This window comes from Lissotriton vulgaris, chromosome 11 (genome assembly GCF_964263255.1).
Source record: "Lissotriton vulgaris chromosome 11, aLisVul1.2, whole genome shotgun sequence".
Taxonomy (NCBI): Eukaryota; Metazoa; Chordata; class Amphibia; order Caudata; family Salamandridae; genus Lissotriton; species Lissotriton vulgaris.
This window is the reverse complement of record NC_141699.1, coordinates 174,280,536-174,307,578: the sequence shown is the minus strand read 5'-3', so window position 1 is coordinate 174,307,578 and position 27,043 is coordinate 174,280,536. Positions and strand designations below refer to the sequence as shown.

Genomic DNA, 27,043 nt, shown 5'->3' with positions numbered 1-27,043 from the left:
CTTGTTTTGCATAGTTGATGATTAATCCACTTGGTGGAGAATGATTCCATTGGTGTTGTGGCCATTTCTCCTAGGCTCTGATGGTTCCAAGACCGAGTAACAGACCTCACTAATTTTTCCAAGATTGCAGTCAAGAAAGAGAAATTGTGTTGGCAGCAACATGAACTCGTAGTCCATTGGAGCTGCTGATTGGTGAATTATATGTGACCCTTGAACTGAAGGGATCATGGGACTTAAAGTTTTTATGTTTAAGTTGAAGCTTCTGGAGAACGGATAATATAGAAAGTTGAGCATAATCCTCGCCTCTGCGTCCTTGATAGAATTGAACTTTTCCGTCATGATTACTAGGGAATTTTTCATTGTGCCTTAAGGATAATGCTATCCTATTGTGCTGAAGCCTGCTCGTGCCCCTCCCCATCCGACTCCTGATGTCATGAAGTCCTCTCCCCTCGTCTTTGAGTGTTATCTCGGCGCTCCGCTTTTTTTCAGCAGTTTTATCTCTGTGCTGTTTTCAGGCATCTGCCGCCTCTACGGTCCTAACTTCCTTCAGGCCCTCCCTTCAGCAGTACGAGTCTTCCCTTTTCTATTTTTTTGTTAGCTATCCCTCTTTACTTGTCATATGCATCTTTCCTCTCCCTGACCACTAATTGCTCTGCTGCTCCCTTTTTTCTGGGCGTATCTCTCGCATCTTCCCTTTGTTCAATCCTAAGCATTTTCTATCCCTTTCAGCACTTCTGTATCATTCATGAATGCGCTCTTCTTTTCCAGCACTCGCATTTCATCTGTCTCAGCACTCTTCCTGCACGATTATATTTTTAGTGTATTAATATCAGGACATCTGCTGTACTCTGTAGTTGGCCTCTTTAGTTGCCTCTTTTTCGGTTCCATCTTAGAAAATTAACCGCACGTTTTAACATTCACATTTTTTCAGCACTGCCTGTGTCCTTCAATCAATAATTCTTGCATAGATCTATAACACATAACCATTAGAACAGACAGGGAAAAGTTGCTAGCATTGCATGGACAAAAATACTAGAACACATTTTTTGTGTTAATTCTATTTTTATTAGGGTCGTTCAGTTGTATGTTTTCTTGGCTATATATAGCGTGACAAAAGGTTAAAACACTTTTTCTATTATAACCTTTCAACATGCTGTACAACATTCACAATGCTCTACAACACAGCTTAAAGATATTAACAAAGCCAATAGCTCTGACTAAACACTTATTAGGGCCCAAAGGCAAGGCCCATTTGCTACTCCAATGCTTGTTTCGTTTCCGTTAATCATTCACATATTGATTTATTGGCTTCACACTGTCCATGCTTGTCATCTGAAATGATCTATGCCTTTAGCATTGCTATAAATAGATCCTAAACCGCATTTGACATTAAAAAAAAAACATATTTTACTTGTGGCATGTTTGGAAAAAATGGCTATTAGAAATGCTAAACCTCTGTTTGAGTCTTATCTCAGTAACTAATTAATCCATAGTAATATTGAGAACCAAGTAGGAGTCGTACATTGTGAAGCGCAAAGCGTACACTCTTTGGCAGGGGCACTAAAGTGCAGGACTATTTCCGGGAAAAGAAGATTTCAAATGACTGCACTTCAAATGCATGCATAAGGCCATCTATTGCCACAGCTACTTTATACAATGAACCCAAAAATAAATATGAAAGCCAGGTGTGATCTTGTTATTTGTTTAGTCTTTAATGTGTAGTGGCCCTGCAGTGATTAGTAACTTTTGGAAGACTGCAGCCCAAAAATTATCTGATTTGTGAGGCTAGATTCTAGAACATAAAGTTTACCTATTAGGCCTAGTCCCTACTATGAAGTTAGGCAAGAACGATAGCTGAATTTCTATGCCTGGATATTGCATGTGCACTGAGGCAAATAGTATTGATCGTGAAACTCCTGCCATGTCAGTGTATCCATGTTCTGCGGGCATTGGTGGAAGGAGATAAGATGCCGCAGAACAAGAAGGCTGAAGTGTGAATAATTCGAATGTTGACTTCCCCATGCAGGATCACCTTTCCCATGGCCGTTCTTCTATATTACAGGCTTTACCAGCCATTTACAGTGCACCCTCTGTCTGGGATCTCCATTGATGGTACTGAATAGTTCCTCCTCCCTCCTCCCTTTTGCGTAGGCATGCCTGGCTACGCATTTCAGGTTTGAAACCTAAAGTCCAAAGTACCATCCTCAATCAACCATTTGATGAGCAACACCTGTTTGGGCCTAATATGGACGTATCCCATGAAAAAGGATACTTATACGGCTAAATCTATGGGAGCCTTGCAGTCACAAGCTCCCAGATGCTCCTTTCGTCGCTCATCATACAGAAGCACCACCAGAGCCTACTCCTCAGATAGTCCCTCCACTTCTTACAAAACCCCTACCCAATCCACCTTCAGTAGGGGCTACCAAAAGGGAGTTACAGGGGTAACAATAACAAAGGCAGAGGCAAAACTAACAACTCCCGCTCTGCCTCCACCCCTGCCCAATGACTTCACTCCACTTCCCCCGCAACATTCCACTCAAGTGGGGGAAGACTGCAACAATTCCTTCCTGTCTAGACCAACATCACATCAGACAGGTGGGTCCGAAAAATAATTAAATCAGGTTACTGTCTAGAACTAACCTCTACCCCTCCCCCCTCCCCCCCCCCCCCACCCCCACCCAACCATACCACCCAACATGCACCCAATGTCACAAGAACATTTGCTTCTGCTGAGGCAGGAGATCATATCCCTCCTACAAAAAAGCGCAATAGAACCAGTTCCACTGCATCAACAAAACAAGGGAGTTTACTCCCTTTAATTTCTTATCCAAAAGAAGGACTGATCTCTAAGGCCTATTCTAAACCTCAGACCACTAAACCTGTACATACAATCAGACAATTTCCACATGGTCACACTCCAGCAGGTCCTCCCTCTTCTTTTACAAAACGACTTCCTTGCCACTATAGATCTCAAGGACGCCTATTTCCACATTCCTATTAACACAGCTCACAGAAAGTATCTCAGATTTGTACAGGACTGTCAGCACTATCAGTTCAAACTACCCCTATTCTGAGTCACAACAGCACCACAAGTGTTTACCAAGTGCCTAGCGGTGGTAGCAGCACAATTAAGAAGACAGCACATTCACATCTTCCCATATCTCGACGACTTGCTCATAAAAGCCAGCTCTTGCAGTTAGTGTGTGCAGCACACTCACCACCATCCAATTACTCCACGACTTGGGTTCACAGTAAACCACACAAAGTCCCATCTGTAACCGTCCCACATAACAACAATATCTCGGTGCCACAATAAACATCTCAACAGCGCTAGCTTATCCCTCGCCTGCCAGGATAACAAATATGCAAGCTCTTCTAACAAAATTCCAACCACAACACTCTCTTCGAGCTCGAGTGTTCATGCAACTCATAGGAATAATGGCCTCTTGCATATTCATAGAGCCTCATGCAAGACTCCAAATGCGTGCTCTTCAGGAGTGCTTAGCACGCCAGTGGACCAGGCTTAAGGTCAATTAACAGACCTAGTGTTGGTAGACGGCCGGACTCACCGCTCTCTGCAATGGTGGAACACCAAAAATCTTTCCAAAGGGAGACCGTTCCCAGAGCCAATTCCTCAAATAGTCATGACAGCAGACGCATCGCTCTCCGGCTGGGGGCTCACCTACTGCAACACGCCATGCATGGCAGGTGGACACCGCAGCAAAAGTTACTCCACATCAACCACCTGGAGTTACTAGCCATATTTCTAGCCTTAAAAGCATTCCAAAAGCAAATATTGTGCAAAGCTGTCTTAGTCTGACAGCCATGTACTACATAAACAAACAAGGCGGGCTCTCTCTGCAACTCTTGTTAGTGTAGGAGATATGGAGATGGGCTATACGTCTAAACATTTTCCTCTTAGCCCAACACGTTCTTTCAGATGTGGGGACAACCTCAGATAGACCTCTTCGCCACCCATGAAAACGCCAAATGCCCAAGCTTCGCCACCAGATATCCACACCCGCTGTCCAAAGGCAATGCGATATGGATGAACTGGTCAGGCAAATTTGTATACGCTTTTCCACCGGTCCCCTGCTTCCACTAGTGGTGCGCAAACTACAGCAACGTTCTCTAAATCTCATTCTAGTTGCTCCAACTTGGGCCAGACAACCGTGGTACTCCACACTGCTGCAACTTTCCGTGTTACAGCACCAAAAGCTATACCGGTCTCCACGCCTTTTAACACAGAACCGTGGAGCGATCAGGCACCCGGACCCAGCTCAGCTCAACCTTGAGATCTGGCTCCTGAAATCCTAGAATGTGGATATCTTGACCTTCCTCCAGACTGCATGAATGTCATAAAAGAAGCTAGATGTCCAACCACTAGAGCATGCTATGCAGCTAAGTAGAAACGCTTTGTAATATATTGTCACAACAACAATATTAATCCCCTAGACGTGTCTATTCAACACATCATAGGATACTTACTACACCTCCAAAGATGTCACTTAGCATACACATCTATTAGACTTCATCTTGCTGCCATGGCAGCATATCTACAAAATAGACAACATCTATCACTTTTTAGAGTACCTGCCATAAAGGCTTTTATGGAAGGCCCAAAATAATAATTCCTCCAAGAGCAGCACCTTCGCACCACCTGTGGAATTTAAACATTGTTCTCACACGGTTAATGGTACCTCCCTTTAAAACCTTTACATAAATGTGAGCTGCAATTCTTAACGTGGAAAGTTGCTTTCCTAGTAGCTATTACTACTCTAAGCAGAGTTAGTGAGCTACAAGCATTAACCATTCAGGATCCTTTTCTGCAAATGCATCATATTAAGGTTGTTCTCCGAACCAATCCTAAAGTAATTTCGCCCTTCCACCTCAATTAATCTGTAGAGCTGCCCGTATTCTTCTCGCAGCCACAAACCGTCGCAGAAAGAGCTCGTCATACCTTAGATGTCAAAAGAGCATTGCTTTACTACATTGAGAGAACACAACTTATTCGTAAAACCAAACAACTTTTTGTGTCTTTCTCACCACCACACAAAGGCAACCCCATATCAAAATCTGGGATAGCTAGGTGGATTGTCAAATGCATACAGACTTGCTACCCCAAAGCTAAACGTACGTTATCTATTCCTCCTAAAGCCAATTCTACAAGAAAAATAGGGGCTTTAATGGCATTCTTAGGGAACATTCCCTTAGATGATATCTGCAAAGCAGCTTCATGGTCTACACCGCACACATTCACAAAACACTATTGTGTAGATGTGCAAACTAAACCAGCTACTGTGGGCCAGGCTGTACTCAAAACACTGTTTCAAACATATACGGGTGGTCGTCTCTGAGAGTGGGTACTGCTATACAATCTATGCATGGTGTGTAATCTGCAGCTCATATGCTGTGAACGGAAAATGCTACTTACCAGTATGCATATGTTCTTGGCATGTAGAGCTGCAGAGTTGCACACGCCCACCCGCCTCCCCGGCTACCTTTATCTGTTCCAGTATGATCTTAATTCAATACAGCTTACATGAGCATCCTTCCTGTTTCTTACAAAACTCCATCATTTCCCTGCTGACGAAAAACAATCTAAGGAAGGAACCGATGCCCATGCGCAGTGTAATCCAAAGGAGTCACCACCTATCCCGTGACTTCCGAAGACTTTTCAGGACAAAAACAACTGCAAGCATCCGGGCTCAACACTAGGTGGTGATCTTTTCATAGTGTTTAACTCTGCAGCTCTACATGCCAAGAACAGATGCACACTGGTAAGTAGCATTTTCCTTTATGCTAGTTGTATTCCCTTTGCAGTTGCTGGTAGGATTTCATGATGGTGCCCCGCATCCAATCGCCAAGGGTCGATATCCCACTGCAGCCGTCTTTTAATGGTGCGTGAATCGATCTCGCATTTTATTTGCCATAATGAGTTTGCTTTAAATTATTTATGTGACCAAATATGTATCCATCCTGCGCTGGTGTTACTTTCTTTTATGAGCAATGTGAAAGCCTCACTCATTAGAAAGATACTTTTTGACTGCCTGGCCTGTGACAAATGGCTTTCTATTCCTTCGCTTCGTAAAAAAAGGTCACTGGAAGGGATCAGTGTAAGGTTTGCTGTTTATGAATCTTCTATAGGTGCGCTAACCAGCAGAAAGCAAGCACAGGCCAAGTTAGAAAGACTGCATATCAGGTTGCATGAGGAATCACAGAAGCCAAGTATCAGGGATTATGTACTTGCACATTTTGATGTTCTGCCAACTGATTACCGGATGAACACATCTGAGAGTTGGGTGCGCTTGCTTCTTTTCCAATTTAGAGCAGGGACTTTGAAATACTTCCTTTGCTTCTCGTGAGGTTTCTAGCACAACTTGAGCTCATGAGTTTGCCCGTGAAATAAAGTATACAAGCAAATTATGATTCACTTTACTTTCTTCTGTGGGTATTGCCAATTATTTACAAGCATATATTTAGCACCTTTTTTTATGGCTCAATTATCGTAAATGCCAACAATCATTTAGGGGTTTACAAGAAGTAACTGACACTACAACCTGTCGTTGTGTAAGTTTGTTTTTGAAGGCAGCCATATGTTCAAGAAGCACTATGCACTTTGACTAACATCATGTACTTTTATTTTTAAAGATTATTTGTCTATATATGCCATTCTTTTACTCATTTTCTATGTGATAGATGCTGGTCGCTGTTGAAATTTGTTTAGGTCTCGCCTGCGCAGTGCGCAAATGCTGATTTGGAGTGACCTCTTGGAATCACTCCGGACTTTTTCGGAAACTTGTGCATGTACTGCACTGTTTCCAATGAGCACTCGTGCATGTACAGCTTTTACCTTGTGGGAGCGAGCAGCGGCGCCATCTGTTTGCAATTATCGCGTCTGTGCTTTGGAAACAGATGGCGTCGCTGCACGCTCCTGCAAGGTAAACGCTGTACATGGACTGAGCCTCGAAGCCGCGTCTGCAGCATCAAGTCCCACACGCAACCAACCACCCCAGCGGCTAAACTCCTCCCTCACTCCCACAGATAACTTATGTGTCAAGGTTGGTACCAGCAACATCATAATCACCTAACTAGCCACCCTAGCTTCTACTCTCCTCCCTCACTCCCACAACCCGTCTGCTACCAGCAACATCATAATCACCAAACCCAGCTACCCTAGCTCCTACTCTCCTTCCTCACTCCCACAACCTGTCTGCTACCAGCAACATCATAATTTCCACCGACAACCAGCCACTTTAGCAGCTACTTCCTCCCTCACCCCCCAACGAACAGTCTGCCTGACCAGTCTACTAACAGCAACAACATAATCACATAGTCCTCTTAGCTTCACCCCAGTAGACAACCTGCAAAGCACTAGAGAAAATTCAAGATTTACCAATCCACTCTAAATTAATGGCATGAGGCAATACAATTAAAATCGTCTGTTGCTCTCCAACCACATATTAAACTAGCTTGGGCTAGTGGCAGGTGAAACTTTTTTTTTTTTCTTTTTCCTTAAAATAAGCACAACCACAAAGATGCTATGAAATTGTGTGCGCGGTTCGTAGGTATCCATGCTGCCTGGAAGGCACTTTGGAGGCATCTTGCATGAATAACAGGTTGCAGCCTTCACACAAAATATCGATTGGAGAGTGAGTCAGGCATAAATTGCCTCCCGGCCCCAGTTTAAATGTGTCCGCGATAAGTTATCTGCTCCGCCCCCCCCCCACCTCTGCAAAAAGTAGGCAGAAATTAGACCATAAAAATTAAAAACATTAAAAGATTTATTTTCTTAAATCACTAAATTCTGTAGTTTTGCGAGTTCATTCAGCATTTTTTGTTTTACCCTGGCATACTAGATGGCAGACAACCTTAATTTTTACATAACACTTAAAATACTGTTGTTGAGAATAAAAAAAACACCAACATTTACTAAGATTTTGCTCCTCTCTAGGGTACAAGGCATCCTTCACAGGAATGTAGGCAAATGAATGAGCAGCGATGCTCCCTTAGTACTTACAATAATAAAACAAACATAAAACACTACAAAGGAGTCAAACAAATATACAACTTTTTAGGTGACAGTTTTCCAATAAACACTACAAAAAATAATTTTCAGTTGTATTTCTGTCACAAACCAAATCACCTAAGGTAAAAACTAGACCCTGGAACAAAGTTCAAGCCAACGATTTAGAGCTGGCCCTTGGCCACTTCCCTCTCTCGCTAGTGAAGGACAATAATGAAGCAGCATCTCAGTTCAATGAATGGCTCCTGACAGCGGCCGACTGTGTTGCACCCGAAAAATTAGTGGAGAATAGAGATCGAAGACTTTGTCACCTTGGTATAGCCCTGAGCTGAAATGTCTAAAAGTAAACTGCTGGAGAGCGGAACGTCTTTGGAGACAAGACTATAGTAAAGATAAGAAACCAATCTATAATCTTGCCCTCCAACAGTGTAAGGAAGCAATCATTGCTGCGAAAAGACTATTTTATACAACTGAGATAGAGGAAGCTGGAAATTCCACTAAGGAACTTTTTAAAACTATCCCACTGTTGTCGAAGTCCCAGCAGGGTAATGCATTCCAACCAGACCAAGCTATGTGCAATAATCTGGCTCTGTATTTCCAAAATAAGGTGCAAGTGATCTATAACGATCTCTTGAACACTTAAATGATTCCGGATAAGCAATGTCAATTGTCTGATGGGGCAGAATCAACACATTGCAGATTATCCTGCTTCCAGACAATTGCAAATGATGAAGTACACAAACTTCACGACTCCATAAAATCTGGTTCACCCAAAGACCCCTGTCCTCCCACTATTATGCATATGGCTGCTAGGAAAATCTGTGACAAACTCACCCCCCATTTCAATCAAGTTTTGGAATCTGGTAGCTATCCAGTATTCTGGAAAAAAGCAAAGATCAGGCCAATTCTGAAAAAGCCGAACCTAGACCCCTCTGAACCTAAGAACTATCGTCCAATTGCTGGCCTACCGATGGCGGCTAAAATTTTGGGGAAGTCTGTGAACAAGGTGCTGACTACCTAGATGCCAACAATCTGATGGACTCCACACAGCATGATTGTCGGTCGTATCACTCTACCGAATCAGCCCTGATCTTTGCAACGGAGGAGGTCCGAAGAACAGTGGACGGAGGGGGTAGAGCAGTCCTTGTACTTTTAGACCTGTCAGCAGCTTTTGACACCGTGAATCTCATGGTGTTAGCGCAGCGGCTGAAGGAGGCGGGTGTCGAGGGTACTGCCCTGACCCTCCTCTCATCCTTGCAATCAGACAGTTTCTATCTTCCTTGTGGGGTCACACAGGGATCAGCCTTATCCCTGACAATGTTTAATATCTATGTCACTCCCCTGGCCATACTAACTAGGAAGCACGGATTTGCCCTGGTATCTTATGCTGACGACTCGGCTTGTTATCTCTATCTAAGCAATCTAAAGACACAGCTGTTAGGTTTCATGCATGTCTCACTGAAAATTATGACCTAGATGAACCATAGCTTCCTGAAAATTAAGTCATCTTTGATGACCAGTTACATTTCTCTGCACCGGTAAATAGCCTCACCTCTTCCTGTTTCTTTCTAATAAAAACCGTGAGGAAGATTTTTCCTTTCATCTTACAGGAACTGCAAAAGACGGTGGTGGTGGCTCTTTTGCTATCTAAACTAGATTACTGCAATGCCCTGTTTTTGGGTATTGATAAAACCCAGATGAGAAAATTGCAGTCCCTACAGAATGCTGCAGCAAGACTGCTTCTAAATATACCTAGAGGCCTATCTACCTCTGCAGGAATTAAATCACTGCACTGGCTCCCCGTTCAGCAGTGCGTGGAATTTAAGGCCTTATTACTTGTTCACAAAGCACTCTACGGGGGAAGTGCTAAGGACATTCAAAAAATGTTTTTACCCTATACCCCCGTTCGTGCCCTTAGGTTTGGCAATTTAGGCCTTCTTCAGACTATTAGGATCAGGCGGGTTAGATGGGGCGGCACAACTTTATCAAACTTTGCTGCAAAGTTAGGGAATGAAATGTCAATAGCCATAAGATTTCAATCAAATACACAGTTCTTTAGAAAAGAACTGAAAACGTGGCTGTTCACCTCGATCTAGCTCCCTGGTAACACAGGTCGTACGATTTTTCACATACACCAGCGCCAAGACGCCGTGACATTTGAGTGCTATACAAACATCTCTCCTATCCTACAATCAACAAAATGTAAATGACTGAGAGGAAAAATCATTACTGCGCTTAAGATTTCTACAGGAAACTGGGACTTTTGCTTTTATAACCTCTATTTGCTATTTTTTTTATTGTTTTGCAATATATAAGATTGCAAACGTTGCAATTATTGTCAGTTGTACCTTATAAAAGCAAATTCTGCAAAAGACACATGAAAAACACTTGGATTTTCAATACATGTGTGCTGTTTGAGCTAGCCTGACTTTCTTTTTGTTATTTCCAGTGTCGCACCCTTTGCCCATTATTTTATGACACCTCACAATCCACTTTCAAATGGGACACATCCGACACTTTAAAGATGCGAGGTGTAAGGTACAGCCTGAACTCTTCTAAGCGGGCGAAGATATTGTCATGTGAGTTTTCTTTTTTGGATAAGCCACAAAGGATTTGGGAAAAGACTGAATTTGTGAGATACACCCTTCGCAGAGCTCATTAAAGCAGAAGGCCACAAGTACACTTAGCACTGGAAACACTGCAGAGAGCCAAACTGTTAGTAACTGGCAGCGGCGGCTTTGCAGGATTCAGGGCCTGTTTCCGATTCCTGGCTGATCTCCTGCCATCGAGTAACCTGTTACTGTGGGGTGCACACGAGGTCTCTCTACACACTCTGAAAGCAACTGACAAGCTAGCCCCAGCTCTTCAGTCTCCTTTCGTGCACGAGTTGGTAATCCAGTTCAGATTTATTGTTGCACTGTTGGACATTTAGTCCTGATTTACTAAAGGCAGGACTAAAAATCCCAGAATGCAAAGAAACAACCCAGTATTGGACGAGTTACCTAGGCACAGAACTGGCAAATTTGAGAGCTCTGGCTAAGGGGAGGAACTTTGAGGGTTGATCTTTTAGGCTGAGCCAGGAATAAACGATGTTAAGGCATTTATTTCAGGTAGAGCAGAGCACAGCCACAACATCGTTGTTCATGCAAACACCCAGCTTTCAAACACATTTGTTGTCTGAAGGAGTCTGACGTAAATGTGCTCATACACTTTGCATGCTTTAAAGGGACGGTGTCCAACATAGGTCCGCGAGGGCTGGGCCCATGCCTGACTTTCAGAGTAAGTGCTAAGCGTAAGTTCCATGTATATTACCCATGAGAGTAGCCAGAAAATTAAAATACCCCCACTTTAAACCAAAGTGTTGATGGAACCATGCAAGTGAGCCAGACCATCCCTTGAAGAGGTCCCTCGTCTCTTCCATCCATCGGCCATTCTAATCATCGATCCTTTCACACATCCATCATGTACACATGGTTCACTCCACCCCTACATCTATCATTTGATTTACACACTCAATATACACTCGACAGAAGCCGTGATCCTTGCTGTCCAAAACACTCTGACACAATGCTGACAGAGGCATCCACCAGGCTCTCGTGCTCCTTGATTTGTCGGCAGCGTTCGACACGGTTGATTATACCATTCTTATCAACCGTGTCGAACAAGCCGGCCTCAGGGGCCCTGCTTTAACCCCTTCGACGCTGTTGACGAGCTGGGCTCGTCATGGCGTAGCCTCCTCGCACGCTGATGACGAGCCCAGCTCGTCACGTAAAGTGCGTTTCCGCAAAACCCAGCGTGCGAGCGGAATTCCGCTAGCGCGCATGGTGTTAAGCTGGATCACCTCTTTTATCACAGGACATACGCAATCAGTGAGACTTGGCACTTTCACAGCTCGTAGAACTCCCATTACATGTGGGGTACCTCAAGGATCATCATTATCACCTCTACTATTCAATCTTTATCTCCGCCCACTATTATACTCCCCAAGGAACGCCAAAGTTACCATCTATAACTATGCGGATGATCTCCAACTTGTCTTTCCTCTAAACACTACAGACTCTGGTGGAATTTCAGAACACCATGACACACATACAGAGGTGGATGAACCTCAACCACTTGAAGCTTAACCCAGGCAAGATAGAATTAATCTTGCCTGGGAAAAGTGAATTAAGTTGGAGTCCATGCTTTTGGCCACCTAGTATGGGAGTCCCACCAACCAAATCTCTCTCGGTTAAAAGTCTGGGAGTCACACTCAGTGCAGATCTCTCTTTGAAAGGACAAGTTGGCATAGTGGTCTCCGCTAGTTTTTTCAACTCCAGAAAATAAAAAAAATAGCCCAGTTTCTGACGCAACCCGCACTTACTCAGGTTATTATTGACCTAGTTTTGTCCCGTCTGGACTTTTCAAATAGTCTTTATTTGGGACTCCCAGCGGGCCTGCTGAAAAGACTCCAACTTGTGTAGAATCAAGCTGCCAGGCTTATTTTGCAACAACCAAAATGGCAGTCTATCGGACCTGGTCTGAAACCACTTCATTGACTGCCTGTGACACAGCGGATTGCGTTTAAAACGGGATGTATTATTTTTAAAACCCTACAAAACACAGGTCCAAAATTTATAAAAAACCTTGTTTCTAGATACAATCCTTCTTTGAATCTTCGTTCTGCCTATAAAGCTTTATTGGTTGTCCCGACCTTTTAAGAAAAAACGCCTTGGTGGCTGCTGTTTTGACCATCTCGCAGCCACCTTTTGGAATTCTTTACCACTCCCTTTAAGAATGAGCCCAGACCTTCTCACCTTTAGACATTCTCTTAAAACATGGCTTTTTTTATCAGGCTCACCTTTGAGTTTTTTGTGTGTTCTGTTCCTTCCACTAGCACCATGAAGCCTACGGGCGTACGAGCGCTTAATAAATAAATATTAACATAACATATTAACATAACATATAGCGTTTCATCCATCAACTGATCAGAGACGTGGCATCAGGGGCGTTGTATAGGTGGAAACTCCCCCGCCCCCCCAATAATTACATAGTAGGTCCTTCCTCACAGCGTCAGTCGATGGCTGTCTGCAGCAACAGGGACATGAAGCCACTGTTGCTACAGACTGTGGAGCTGACAAATTAACTGAGAGAAAGGAGCCTAAAATGAATTCAGGGTCCGGATTGTCTCTGAAAGTCCATGCACGAGCAGAGAAACAAACATATTTGAAATGTAAGTCATGCAATTAACACCGTGTTAAGAAAAAGGTATTTTAACGTGCAGATGCGTTTCACCTTCAGATTATCCCACTGCACTGATGGGCATTTATAAAAAGTAATAGTTTGAAAACTTACATTTAGAAATATTGATGCCTCCCCTTGCCCTGACGACAATGGCACTACCGCAAAAAGACAATTCAGCGGTCATGTGTACCTCATATTTACACAGTACAGTTCCTAAACGTACAAATTTAAGGGTACTCTCGTTGAAATATAATAATTGCCTTGGATCACACCGTTTGTTCAGCAGAGAAGCCAGGACTGACAACAGACTTTTTGGTTTCACGCTATGCATTTCAGCTACACAATGGGCACGGCATCTTTCTCTTGTCCATTTTACCACCAATATCACTGCTTTGTAGATATATCTTGGTGCATGAGGTTAGATTGTGGGTGAGTGAAGGCAGCCAGTACATGCAAGTTCAGCTCTTTTGGGCTTGAGGGTCCAAGGGGACCTTGAGTTGAGCCAAAGTCGAGCATCTGGCTTGAGATTTCAATTGTGCGCCCACCTCGAAGGCTGGGCATGAGATTACAGAGTGACCTACGAAGATGTGTGATGTGGAGACAGAGTCACGGTCATTGCTCTGATTGGGCCCCTACCCTTCCTTAAGTCGACATCAGTGTGCCAACTGCAGAGCTTTAAGAGCACCGGGCCCTTCCAGGTCACAGATGCAGCAGGATATAGAAACTTTGAAATGGGTCCCTATCGGTCCTACTTTCATATCCTTTACAGGTAAAAAATAATGCTTGAATTTCCAACTGTAAAAAGACTTGATGTAATCCAGAACAGCGATGCAGTCCCTTTTTAGATTACATTCTAACTTAATCTCGTACTCTATACAAGTATTTTCATGCCATCTAGACATCTTTTTAGGTCGAACCAAGCGCATCGCGCATGCGCTGCACTAGGAAATTGGCCTCTTGGAATCACTTCAGCTTTTGTAGAAGCTCGTGCGTGTGGTGCTCACACTCTGTTGGCCATTGCGTCTGGCTTCAGCACGCAATTTGCCAAAGGCGTGTGGATGACCCAGCTTTTCAGGAAATGTTTTCTCCTAGAGCGTTTTGCTCTCGGACGCCAGCAGCGGTGAGCAGGGGCCATCTGTTTTGTGTCCGGTTTCCTTGCTGCTTTTATTAGAAGGCGCGTCCCCTCCACCCCACCTCCACAAGAGTGCTCGTTCGCTTTCACTTTCGCGGCCTCGCTTGTTTGGTAAAGCAGCCTGGCACGCTGCGCTTCATCTTTGCTGATTTCTATGATTAAAGCAGATACGTATAAGCTGCTCTGACTGCAATTATTCTCCTGGGTGCTACTTGTATTCCTTCTCGCTGTACTCTTTAAAAGTACATTCATCATCTCTCTATGGTGCCATCAAGAACTCTGGGCTCACGCGTTATCTGTTCACAGCCCAAAGCGCGCCCACATATGTGTGTGTACGTTGCACGTGCCCTACACATCTATATTAACCCCTTGGCCGCTGCGCGAATTCCTCCACTGCGCTGGGGGTTGAGCGCGACGCTTCCACGCTCATGACGGAACCACTCTGTCATGAGCCACGGGCGACATATGCTCATGACGGCATTGTTCCGTTACGGCCTTGCCCGCTCACTAATTCTCCAGCACAGGTGGGGAATCAGTGCCACGTGGTCGGAGCGGCCGCAGCATGACGGAACCACGCAGTCAAGAGCACACGCCGCCGTGGCTCATGACGGCGTGGTTCCGTCATGCGCAGGCAAGGGGTTAATACGTTGTTCTTGTACACAAGGGACTTCAGTTGACATTTTTTGTCCTGTTTTCATTGTCTTTAAATAAGGGACGTAATGCTTCTCTTTGCTAGAGTGAGATCAGTCAAACAGCAGTCGTGCAAGGCATGTAGTCGGCCCCCTCGATGTGCAGTGTAAGTGAAAGGTAGCCTAATGTAAAATGATGGCGCTATTTATCCCGTGCTATTGACACCGCCCAGCCCCCGCCGCTATTATTGATATCAAAGCCATTGTCTCGAGTGTAAACTTCATTAGTATGCAAACGGGGTGTCACCATCATGAATGTGTGGTGACTTGTTTGGATGCACTTTCTACGTTTCTGGTAAATTAACTCAATTATTTTTATGGCTGTGGGCACATCATGCATGTTTTATTCGCCATCTGGGCCTGCGCGGTGCACAATAGTGATACAAGTCAATGCTCCTCCTTTGGATGTTCTTAGGGCACCACCGGCTCAGCATGGTTGAAATGATTGCACTGCCATATCCACCACAGCTTGACAACATTATTTCCCTACAGGACAAAAAACACTTCAATTATTACATTCTTCTGTGCATGCATATATTTGTGTTTTGCCGCTGTTAGCGTAAACATAATGTGGCCATTTATAAACTGCCAAATTAACAGTGCAGAAATCGCAGACCAGTCTTCCTTTGAAGTAAAATTTGAATTAAAATGTAAATACAGCGCAGGTGCACAGTGAGTGCAAACAGTGAATAATGGTGTGGGTGCTTCACTCTGTCGTCTCGTGACTACCCCGATTTATTATTATTTTAAAAACATTTTATGGAGCATACATACCAAGCATTAAATCAGAAGACTTCATGCAGTATGGTCGTGTGGCGACATACATAGTTTCAAAAGAAACAATAACTTATTCATATAGCACAGTAGTGTCTCGCTTCTATCACCGTATAACAATCTATATAATAAAGGAAGATAACCACATCTGCACATTACTCCCAAGTGCTGCCCGGTGCAGTCCCAACATAGGCGACCATTGAACGGTATATATCTGTAAAAGATAAGTCCTTAATAACCATGTCTCTTCTAAATTAGAAACCCAAACCCGTATCCACTCCCCTCCCCACAGACTCCACGTAATACTTAAACATTTAGTTGGCCCATCCCAATTCAACATAATCATGAAGATATAATCCTTCACACCGTAACAGTAACCATCATTGCAGTGTACAGATGAACTTTAGCTCAAATTGACCTCCGTTTTCTGCCCAAAAAAGGACCAGAGGGGGTGTATATGGAGTCCATCAGTATGACTGCAGGTCAACAGCAACAAACTACCCCGATTTATTCTTGTGTGTTAAAGCGCTTTTCTATAATCGCTGTTTTAGTTCAATGTTTAGTTTGTTCTTTACTGGTGATTGCTGTGCCATTCCCACACAACAAAAGCAGACTGTAAACTGTCCCCAATACGCGAGCACTGCCACAGACTTGGCTGGGTTTGTGTATATAAGGTGGTAAACTAGCTGCGGGCACTTCTTGCCGACAGTGCTAACCAGAGATGCACAGGTGTTTTAAGTGATTTGTGTAAACAAGTTGAGACCGCCCGCTCTAAAGGGCTGTGTATGGCAGTGATTCACAGAGACTTCCCTCTAATTATGAGAGTTTCTCGGAGCAGATCAAGCTGCCTGAGTGTCCACTCTGTAACTTTAAAGCGCTGTGATTCCACTCACAAAGGGTTTTGCTTGAATCTCTGATGGAATAAGTTTCATTATTTGAAGTGCTGCCAAGCCTGTTTTTTGCACTTCATGGGCGGATTACCGCTTGGACAATCTGTGGAAACAGACACCTGGTGCAGAGTATTATTAAAGTACATTAAAGCTGCCCAGGTACCTCGAAAAATGCGCATTTATTTGGGCACGCTTAGACCGACGGTAACTACCAGTTTTCTAAGTGGTCCGCACTATACAAAGATCCCTCGCATTGGTACTTGAGGACATAGCAGGTACTTAACGGCGCTTTTAATTGTGCGCGCCTGGGCTATTTCGTAGTGCTGGTTAACCATTGAAGTTTCCTTTAGAAGTGTGGTTAAAATTAATCACATGGTTAACATGCCGGCACTTGTGACGATTTCAAGCATGTTGGGCGGATCTAACCTTAATCACAATGTGGGCTGGGGATTACCCCCACTTTTTAGGTCTCGCCTATTCTCCTTCCCGTTAGGGATTGGACAGGCAAGATTATAGTAAGCAGTGCGAAAAGTCTACCCAGCTGCGGATTGCATACAGTTCATGTGAGGCAGGCGTGTGAGGCAGGCGCGTGAACATCAAACACCATCGGCCTTGGCATAAGACTTCAAAGGAAGCTGCTGGCACACCACTATTTGTCTGAGCCTCTGCATCAGACTTCAAAGGAATCTGCTTCCAAGCCGCTCCCACGCCCCCTCTCCATCAGACTTCAAAGAAATACGCTCCAGCTCCCCCGCCACAGCATTGCAGAGAGCTTAGTTTTTTTGCATCCATTTCGCGGGGAAGCCGTGTTTTGTTCGGCATTGTCTTCACCTTTCTCGTTTTTTTTTTTCTGGACAAAAGTGAAAGCATACCGTGCTTGTTAACAGTAGCTTTGCTCCTCAAAAGCTGTTGCTGTGTTGCCATCTCTCTTAACGACACTCTGCTTGAAAACACTTGACTTGCTAGCTGCAATGCTACATCCGCTATGCTTTGCCTCTAGACACGTTGATCCCTCGCAGACTGTGCTGACTCTTGCTCCTCCTGATTCAGAAACTGACCAACGCAGACACCACGCAGTCTCTCCAGAGTGATACCGCTGCCCAACACCAATTCCCCAGTAGGGCTGAGCCAGTTGCAGTTTCAGTGTCTATATACCTCACCGAGGCAGAGCAAGTTGCAGAGTTTTGTCACACTCCCCTCCAATCCTCACTACCGCGTTTTTATTCATCCCATGCTTGTTTTTTTTAATTATTCCTATGCGTCCCGGCCGCGCGGCCATTGCTTGTTTAAGTCTGCACTGTACTGTAAGGCTGATTAGTTAGTGGTTTACTTAATATAGATATATTTCTAGCAGTTTGACTCCATCATAACTCATGCCAGCACAACTCTCGGGAATAAGCACTTGCGCGCACATTATGTTTAGGTTTAGTTTTACCTGTCCCTCTCTCCATAACACGCATTAACAAAGCAATATCTGTCCTGGCATTTTGAAAGAGAGTTAGCTGAGCATGTACAATGGTGTGCATGTTGCCTGTGTTCATTCGCATGTTTCTGGCTTCTCTGAGTATGCTTCTCAGAGTATGCTTACTATTAGGTGTATTCAAAATTATTTACACAAGTGCCACGCGACCTCAAACCTATTGACTGCAACATTATGCCCGGTGTTACCACCTTAGAGCAGAGGAAAGGATTATTTCAGAATGGGCCATGGATTACCACCCATTGCCCACAGTAAATCAAGAATTACCACCATTCTAGCTCAAGTTGAAAAGACATGCCACTATTGTGCCACAGACCGCATTGTACCAGGGGTAGGCATCATGTCATGGATGACCACAGGGTGCAAAGAATTGCCATCTTTGTGCCAGGGCCATCATTACAGTGGGAGTAGGTAGAGGACATCATGCCATGGAAGGCCACAAGTTTGCTAAGAATCACTATCCAAGGGAAAGCATTTGATCAGAGTGAGCACACTGGCGTACCCACTCCCATGCACTCATGGGCACCTAATGAGGGCACACACAAACATGTATGTAGCATTGATTTATTTTGTTTATGCTAATCTTCAACGGTTATCCTGGCTCCTGCTACTGTCCTGACCACATACCCTCACCCTCCCTCCCTCCCTCACCCTCCCTCACCCTCCCTCCCTCACCCTCCCTCCCTCACCCTCCCTCCCTCACCCTCCCTCCCTCACCCTCCCTCCCTCACCCTCCCTCACCCACTCTCACCCGCATAGCATAACAAAACATAGCATAGCATAACAAAACATAGCATAGCATAACAAAACATAGCATAGCATAACAAAACAGAACAAAACGTAGCCCAGCAAAACGTAGCCCAGCAAAACGTAGCCCAGCAAAACGTAGCCCAGCATAGCATACAGCATCACTCGGCACCACCACACCATCACTCGGGGGCACCACAACATCACTATGCGCTACCACAACATCACTATGCGCTACCACAGCATCACTGAACGCCACCGCATCACTGAACGCCACAGCATCACTCGTTCGCCATCACACACATCAATCTGTGCAACCATTCAACAACACCTGGTTCAAATATGTTCTCTCAATGTTTCAAGCTTTTATTACAAATGTAACAAAAAAATGTTGATATTTCACTTCTGTTCTTGGATTTTCGTCACAATAAAATACACTGAACATATTCTTCACAAAAGTTATTTACAAACCTTTAAGCTATTGCCATTTATATTACAATAACTTTTATTTATGTATTAATTATTATTTGTAATATCAATACATGTAAGTCACGTAAATACAACACATATTGCATTACAAATGTTATAGGTGTTGCAAAAGTTATAACTATTGGCATTGTAAATGACAACACTATTAATTTCACTATTTTCAAAAACAAAACATAAATAAAAAAAATTGTCATTTACAATACCAATAGCTCAAATTTTCCTGATGCGAGACCTATTGCATTGCAAATGCTTGTTAAACTTTCTTGTGGTGCAATATATGAGAATTCCCAGATCGCTTAAGTCAGCTTAGGTTGTTGACCTGTTTTGTCTCCCACCCTCACTCATCATTTACTCACGCCCACTTGCTGGTCCAAATCACGCGCGTGTGAACCCATCTCACTTATTAACACTATTAGTCACAGCCAACTGTGACAGCCGAATACTTTTGAGCCATATCGGACGTAGGCTGCAAATGGCACGACTAAGTCATGTGTGTGTTTGACGGGGGGGAGGGGGGTCACCATTCTAAACTTTTGCCTAGTGTTCTGATGTTCATAGATGTTGTAGCACCCAGGAGAATGTATTACATGGCTAAAAACGTATAAGGTCCCTAAGGCGTGACCTATTGCCTATGTCAATGCTTGCTTTACCGTCTTCTGTGTGTATTTTAAACTTCTTTTATGGCGGGTCTCTCTGCCGATTAAAGATGCTTTACATTTTGATTTTTTTTTTTTTTGCCACAGTGTTGTGCCAAGAGGGCAGAAAAACGCAGGAAACCCTCAGTTATTAGCCAGTAATATCTGAATTCCCTCAGGCACCCAGACACGACATTACACTGATAATAGGGGGTGAATGCTCAGTTTGGAACAGCAAGTTCTAGTTTTTACAAACTTCTATTTTTTTTTTATTTCTGTATGCCACTGTGCTTTAAAGCACTGTCCTGCATTCTGTTAATTTTAAGTAATTTGTTAGACAAGCTTGAGCGGATCGCTTTATTTGAAAAAATATCTTTCTGAGATTTTTCTTGTGTATTATCGTGCTATTTGATACTGGTGTACTGCAATTGAGTATAGGTATGTTTTATATTTCATAGGTTTTGAAGGCGATTGGTTTGCAGAGAACTGGGAAGCAGGATGAGGCTTTTGTTTTGGCACAGGAAGTTGCTGCAATGGAACCCACGGATGACAACTCGCTGCAGGCATTAACAATTCTTTATCGTGAGATGCACAGGCGTAAGTTTCTGTTCGGTTTCATCAATTATATGTGGTTGTATATCTTCTTTATCCTCCAAATATGGTTCTCTTTAGCATGGCATAAATAGCAGGCAGTAAGGCACACCTCTGACCCTTGCTCATACTAGAGCACCTACACAGGGCCACATCTCTTCGCCTTTAGGGCAAGCCTGTACCCACAGGATTTCAAAACTTCTCTAAACATAAATTAACCTTCTGTTGATAGAATACAAAAGGGTGTCTCCTGTGGCCTTAATCATGCAGTTTTTTTCCATAAACTTTTTTATTGGATTTCATTCATATACATGTCATACATTAGTCATACAATACTAGTCTGTTGCTGTATTACAATTAATATTAACATTGTCGTTACAAATAGCAGCGTGGTAATTTATCGCGTAATTAAGTAGGTAATCAATGGAGGGTAATCTGCTTATCCTCTCCGATGGAGATGCCGGGAGACATTGACGAAGCAGTCGTTGGTAGGGTTTCCGCCATTCTCTGACCCGTATGATTGTCTCTAGTTCACAGTCCCCTGCAGAGGGTGTCAACCAATGATAATCCATAATCTCAACTGAACTTGGGGATTCAGAACCAGGGGAGTGAGGGGTCAGGGGGGAGGGGCGTGAGGACGCATATTTTCAATTTATGTGGAAGGTCCAGTCTTAGGAGGGCCCGTCTGGTGTTGAGAAGAATATAACGAGAGTGAGGAAGGTGAGAGAGATCCATGGTGAGGAGAGCAGGTAAAGGCATTTTGGCGATGAGTGACCTCTCTATATCAAGCCAAACCAGAGTATAGTCCGAGTGTACGGTCAACCAGCTGGCTCCTTGTTTGCATAGAAATGCTGTTTAATAATTCCTAAAGTTGGGGAGACCCTGACCACCTTTCTCTTTAGATAGTTGTAGTTTAGTCAGTGATATTCTGTGTTTCTTCCCCTGCCAAAGGAATGTATTGAAGATCTTATCAATCTTGTTCAAAAAGTCAGCGGAGAAAGTCATCCGCAGCATACTAGCTAGATAATTCACTAAAGGAGTCACCATAATTTTCATCGTTTCAGCACTACCCCACCATGAGAGATATTTAGGAGACCATCCTTCTAGTAGTGTGGAGATCTTTTTGAGGACTAGGTTTTCGTTAGTGTGGAGGGTCTAAATAGAGTCTGTCAAAGTCAATGCCCAGGTATTTACAACATTTTGGTTGCCAAGTTAGGCCGGATTCCCCCATAATCTCTTTGTTGCTTCGGTTATTCTGGAGCTTTACTTCAGTTTTATATTTATTTAGTTTATAATCCGGACACACTAGAGCAGCTTTCAATTGTAGACATGAGAGCAGGGATGGCCTCATAGGCTCTTTCCGAGACTACTAAAACGTCCTCGGCGTAAGCTGTAATCTTAACCGTACAGTCGTTAAAATGGACCCCTGAAATGCGGTAATTTTTCTTGATGGGATACAAGAATGGTTCAATGGCAAGTAAAAATAGTGAGGGAGACGAGATTGCTCGTACCCTAGCTGAGGGGCTGAAATATAGCGACATTACCATCCGTGTGAAATTTCCCCCAAGCCCAAACTTATTCAGAGCCGCATCTAGGTACGTCCAGTCAACTCTATCAAAAGCCTTTTTGCCGTCAAGTGTGATGGCTACAGTGGGTGAATCAATAAGTTTTGCCTTTTATAGTATGTGGGCTAAAATTTTGGTGTTGTCGCTAGATAGTCTGTTCTTTAAAAAGCCAACCTGAGAAGGGTGAATAAGTTTGGGCAGGAATTTCTGTAGGCGGTTAGCTAGAATCATTGCAAAAAGCTTACAGTCTATGTTGATGAGGGAAATCGGTCTGTAGTTTTTAGGGAGTGTTGGGTCTTTCCCTTCCTTAGGTATGACTGCAATGATGACTACAGCCAGCATGCCTGTGATTTTGCCAGCCTCACTAAGTTCGTGGAACAAGTGTAAAAATGAGAGGGATAAAAGTGATAAACATCTATAACATTTTGCGCTAAACCCATCGGGGCCAGGAGCTTTCCCACATTTAAGTGATTTGATTGAACTTTAAATTTCCAGTGTGGTAATTGGGCTATTAAGTTCTGATTGTTCCGCTTCTGATTGAGTTGGCAGGTCGCACTCGTTTAGGTAATCCTGTATTTTGTCAGTATAAACACCTTTGTTTTTTTAATATAGCGCATTGTAGAACTCTTTAAAGATTTCCGCAATCTTTTCTGGGTCCGAGTGCATTACACCCTTGTGATCCTTAATACTATTAATCGTGTTTTTCTGTATCTTAAATTTTAAGTATGTAGCTTGGCTCTTGCCCGCTTTATTAGATTCGCAGAGTTTAAATATTTTTTGTCTGTTTATCCAGACTCCAGCTCTATTGCTTATTATTTTATTATATTCTTATTTCTTGTTCACCAATTCGTTCATTACTAATTCGTCTCTAGATGCTATATGTTTATTTTCTAGGACTGAGATCTCCTTTTCTAGTGTGTCGAGGGCCTTGTTGTAATCCTTGTTTATGGCAGACCTGATTTTAATGATTTCACCCCTAATAGTACTTTTCAAATCTTCCCAGCGGTTCAGGTCAAAAGTGTCATTCCTTTTGTTGTGTAAGAGGTAAGACTGGATTTCATCTTCTATGAGCTTTCTATATTGTTCCTTTTCCAACACTTCATCGTTCAGTCTCCAAATGGACTAGAGGTAGCATTACTGGTGACAAATAGATAGTCAATACGAGTGTATGAGTTGTGGGGTGGTGAGTTAAACGTGTATTCCCTCCCTGTGGTATTCTGTAGTCTCCAGTAGTCCAGCAGGTTAAAATGTGAGCAAAGATTAGTAAAGGCTTTATGAGATTTGTTATTGTGATAAACACATCTTGAATCTCTGTCTAGTGCCGGGTCTAGTAGAAGTTTGAAGTACCCCACCAGGATATGCATGGCCGAGTCGGGGATGGTTTCAATCTGCTTAGTTAGGCCATTCCAGAAGTCTAAGTCACTAGTGTTGGGAGCGTAGATATTAGTGATAAAGAACTGTGTTATCCTCAATTAACTTGGATGTAACCCACCGCCCACAGGTGTCAGTGGTGTGTGAGCTTATCTCAACATTTGGTTTTTTTCGCTATAAGGGTCAGGACACCGTTTTTCTTACCTATTGCATCAGAACCTACTACTTCAGTGTAAAACTTATTTTTAAGTGTGCTAAATTGTTTGGCGTTCGTTCTTGTTTCCTGTAAAAGAACGACATCCCCTTTTCTGTCTCTGAAGGTAGTCCATAATCTTCCTCCGTTTAACTGGGTGATTAAGCCCTTTAACCTTAAGTGAGAGTATTTTCAGGTTATCTATTCTAGCAGTCCCTAAGGGAGTTTTGAGCGTGGGGTGCGACATTATATTGTGTCCTAAGAACGATCCAGATCAGATCGGTGTCACAGCTGACTAAGTACTTGTCTCATGTGAGCTGATAGCATGTATATGACGATCGCAGCGGTGTAGGATCTAGGAGCAACAGCTATGCCTCGGGCGTGAGTGCTGTTAGAAAGTTTTATGCAGCTAGTAACCCACATATACCTTGCATATCTCATGTGCCAATAAGACCCGCACATTTGATCAAGACCGATGTGGCCCATATTGGTCAACGGTTGAGTGTTTAGGCATTTTTTCGGCTTAGACATGGGGCCATCGTTATACAGCGGAGTGTGGCATTTGAGCAACGGAAATAATAGGATACAGGCAAAAAGTAAGCGAAATATGATGACAATACAAATAAATAAACAAACTGAAGTTGGACCCAAACCTCATGCCCCCACCCCACCCCCCCCGGTCCCGCCCATCCCACCCTGAAAGAAGCTAGTAGACCTGGCGACAAGGGGAATATAGCTCCCCTCGCATGGCAGTGAACAAAACTATAGTGGACTATGAAGTCCAGACCATTATTCAAAACAGTGGATGCTAAATATTGAATGCTAAAAGTGTGGCTATTGTTTAACCAATGACCAACCAAATGACTGTTTGACTAAAAAGTTGAAAGGATAAAACAGCTACTATATCATGAATAAAGGTAGTGTAATCCTTGCAGAGGATACTTGAAGGCTTAGTTTGAATTGCAAGGATCAGCAACAACTGGTAATGATTCAGGCATTGCAAACGAGAAAAGCCTGCAACGATATTTCACACAATGTAAAACAGCATTATCCAACAGTAATTTGAACAACTCCTATAGCGGCGAGTTCCACCCATTGAGTGTAATAATTTGGATGGGACTCCAGAGACTGCAACAAATGCATCCATTATTGTCGTAATCATGTCATGAAAACCATTTCCAACCGAAGAAGAAGTTACAAAGAGAGGACATAGCAAGATTCTAATGGAATATATCAGACAGTTGAAAGTCCTAGCAAGTAACTACGAGACAAGCGCAGCAACCATAATGCAGAGTACAATGCAAAGCAGTAAATTACAACCACGATGGTCCTGTTATGGGGCCATTTTAGAAGGATACTCAAGTGTTTGCAGCAGAAGGACCAGGTGTTGTCGTGTCCATAGAGCTCCTCCGTGCCATCAAGGAATCTTTTGAGTTTCTGGGGATTCGTAAAGACTTGTGGGATTACTTGAATGACCACGCGGAACCTTGCTGGGCCTGCGAAACCAAACTGATAGTTTTAAACAGCGTAGTTTGGGTCGTAGAGCAAGAAACCCTTTTCTTACGTCGACTGTCTCCTTGCTGTAGTCTTAGGAGATGAATATTTTACTGGATTTCCATAGGATATGGTTGTTTTTGCGCATAAAGGCCAATATCTGTTCGACCTGTTGGTAACGCAGGGGCTTGTATACGATCGGTCTTAGACCTTTTTGATTGGGAGTGATTCTGGAGGGGACCCTGTGGGCCCTATCAAATTCCAATGGTTGGAGGAAGGTTAGATTAGTTTCTTGCGAGAACCAGGACTCCAAGGAGGAGATGCAGGAAGTGTCTCCTGGTCAGGAAATCCATTGTGGTTGAAAGGTTTTTGAGGGAGTTGCAGATCTTTGTTTCAGTATCTTCTAAGTGGCTAATTCTGGCTTCCGATTCAGTTAATGTAGAGTTGGTATCTCTGATATCCTGCCTGATTGCTGAGATTTAGAGTAGAGTAGAGTGGTGTGGCTCACTGGTTAGAGGCGGCAGCCCAGGAAGCAGAGAACGGCCTGGGACCAGGGTTCAATTCCCGACACAGCAGGGTCATGGACCAGGGTCAGCGGACTCGATAATTCTTGCCTCAGTGCCTACTCTAACCAGGGATCACACTTGGCAACTCTGGGCATTAGCTTGCCTCATCTCTACAACGGCCCCCCACATTCGCCGGGGATGCCTGGTTTCACCTTGGAGATACCCAGTAGGGACCATCTCACAGGGATAGCCAGGACGGGTTTCACAGCGGTCTACAGCGCCACGACGCCTCAGGGCAGCAGTGCGCTTTACAAGACACATACATTTACATTTACATTTCCTCTTTTGTAGACTTAGCCAGATCATGCACTTCTGCCAGTTTAGTCCGTATTGTGTCCATTGTAGTATTGATGTCTTTTTTACCTTTCATGGGTGATTCAGGATTTGGTGGGTCTGCTTTAAGTCTTTTGAGTTTTTTTTCCTTCCTTTTCACCCATGATGTATCAGAGGCGTGAGACAATTATGAAGCGGGGAGCACACACTGTGAAGAAACTTATTAACTTGGCACCTCGAAGTTTGCAAGCCTTCCTTGGTTTGGAATGATTAAAGGTAATGGTTGAGAGATGGGTACTGTCTGAATAGATCTCAGTTCTAATGATATGGAACAGATCAGTACCTTCCAGGTAGTTCTCAGCATTGGATATGTAAATCTTTTATTCATGCAGCCATCATAAGGTCAGGCAGGCAAGTGCTAGAGATGGACTTCTCAGAGAGCGGCCATTTTAAGGTCAGGCAGCATAGCATTAGATGCAAGTTAAGACCTTTATCAGGCAAAGGACAACAGTACTGAGCATAGCATCAGGACGACAATTGCACCAAGACAGTCTGTAGTTTCTGGGTTTTTACCTCAGACATGCAGTGAAGAGTTGCAGTTGGTTTCCCTATAGAATGCTGGATGTAGCCGCCATTTCATGTGCAACACTGCCTTGTGCAGCTCAAGTGATCCAAGAAACCTAAAGTGACACTGCTGTGAGGTAAAGCGACCAGAGTGATATGTTACTTGGTATCCGCTTAATTAATTAGCCGCTTACTTAGACCTTTGGCCATTCATGCTAATTGTCTGCCCCAGTTAATTATCTGTCTCTGTTGATTATCTCTGTCTGTTGATTATCTGCTGCTGAGAAATGTCTGTTTTCCTCCCTTGCTTCCTGTTTAGCTGTCTGCCTGCCTTCCCA

General features: G+C 43.6%; 1 protein-coding gene across 1 annotated transcript in view; it reads left to right on the top strand.

Annotated features, from left to right (window-relative positions):
* NAA25 (N-alpha-acetyltransferase 25, NatB auxiliary subunit) overlaps positions 1-27,043 on the top strand; it is an 893,576-nt gene that overhangs the window by 92,759 nt on the left and 773,774 nt on the right. Inside the window, exon 3 of the mRNA XM_086943077.1 lies at positions 20,547-20,685. Within this exon, the coding sequence (XP_086799203.1) occupies positions 20,547-20,685 (139 nt within the window). The remainder of the gene's footprint in view (positions 1-20,546; positions 20,686-27,043) is intronic.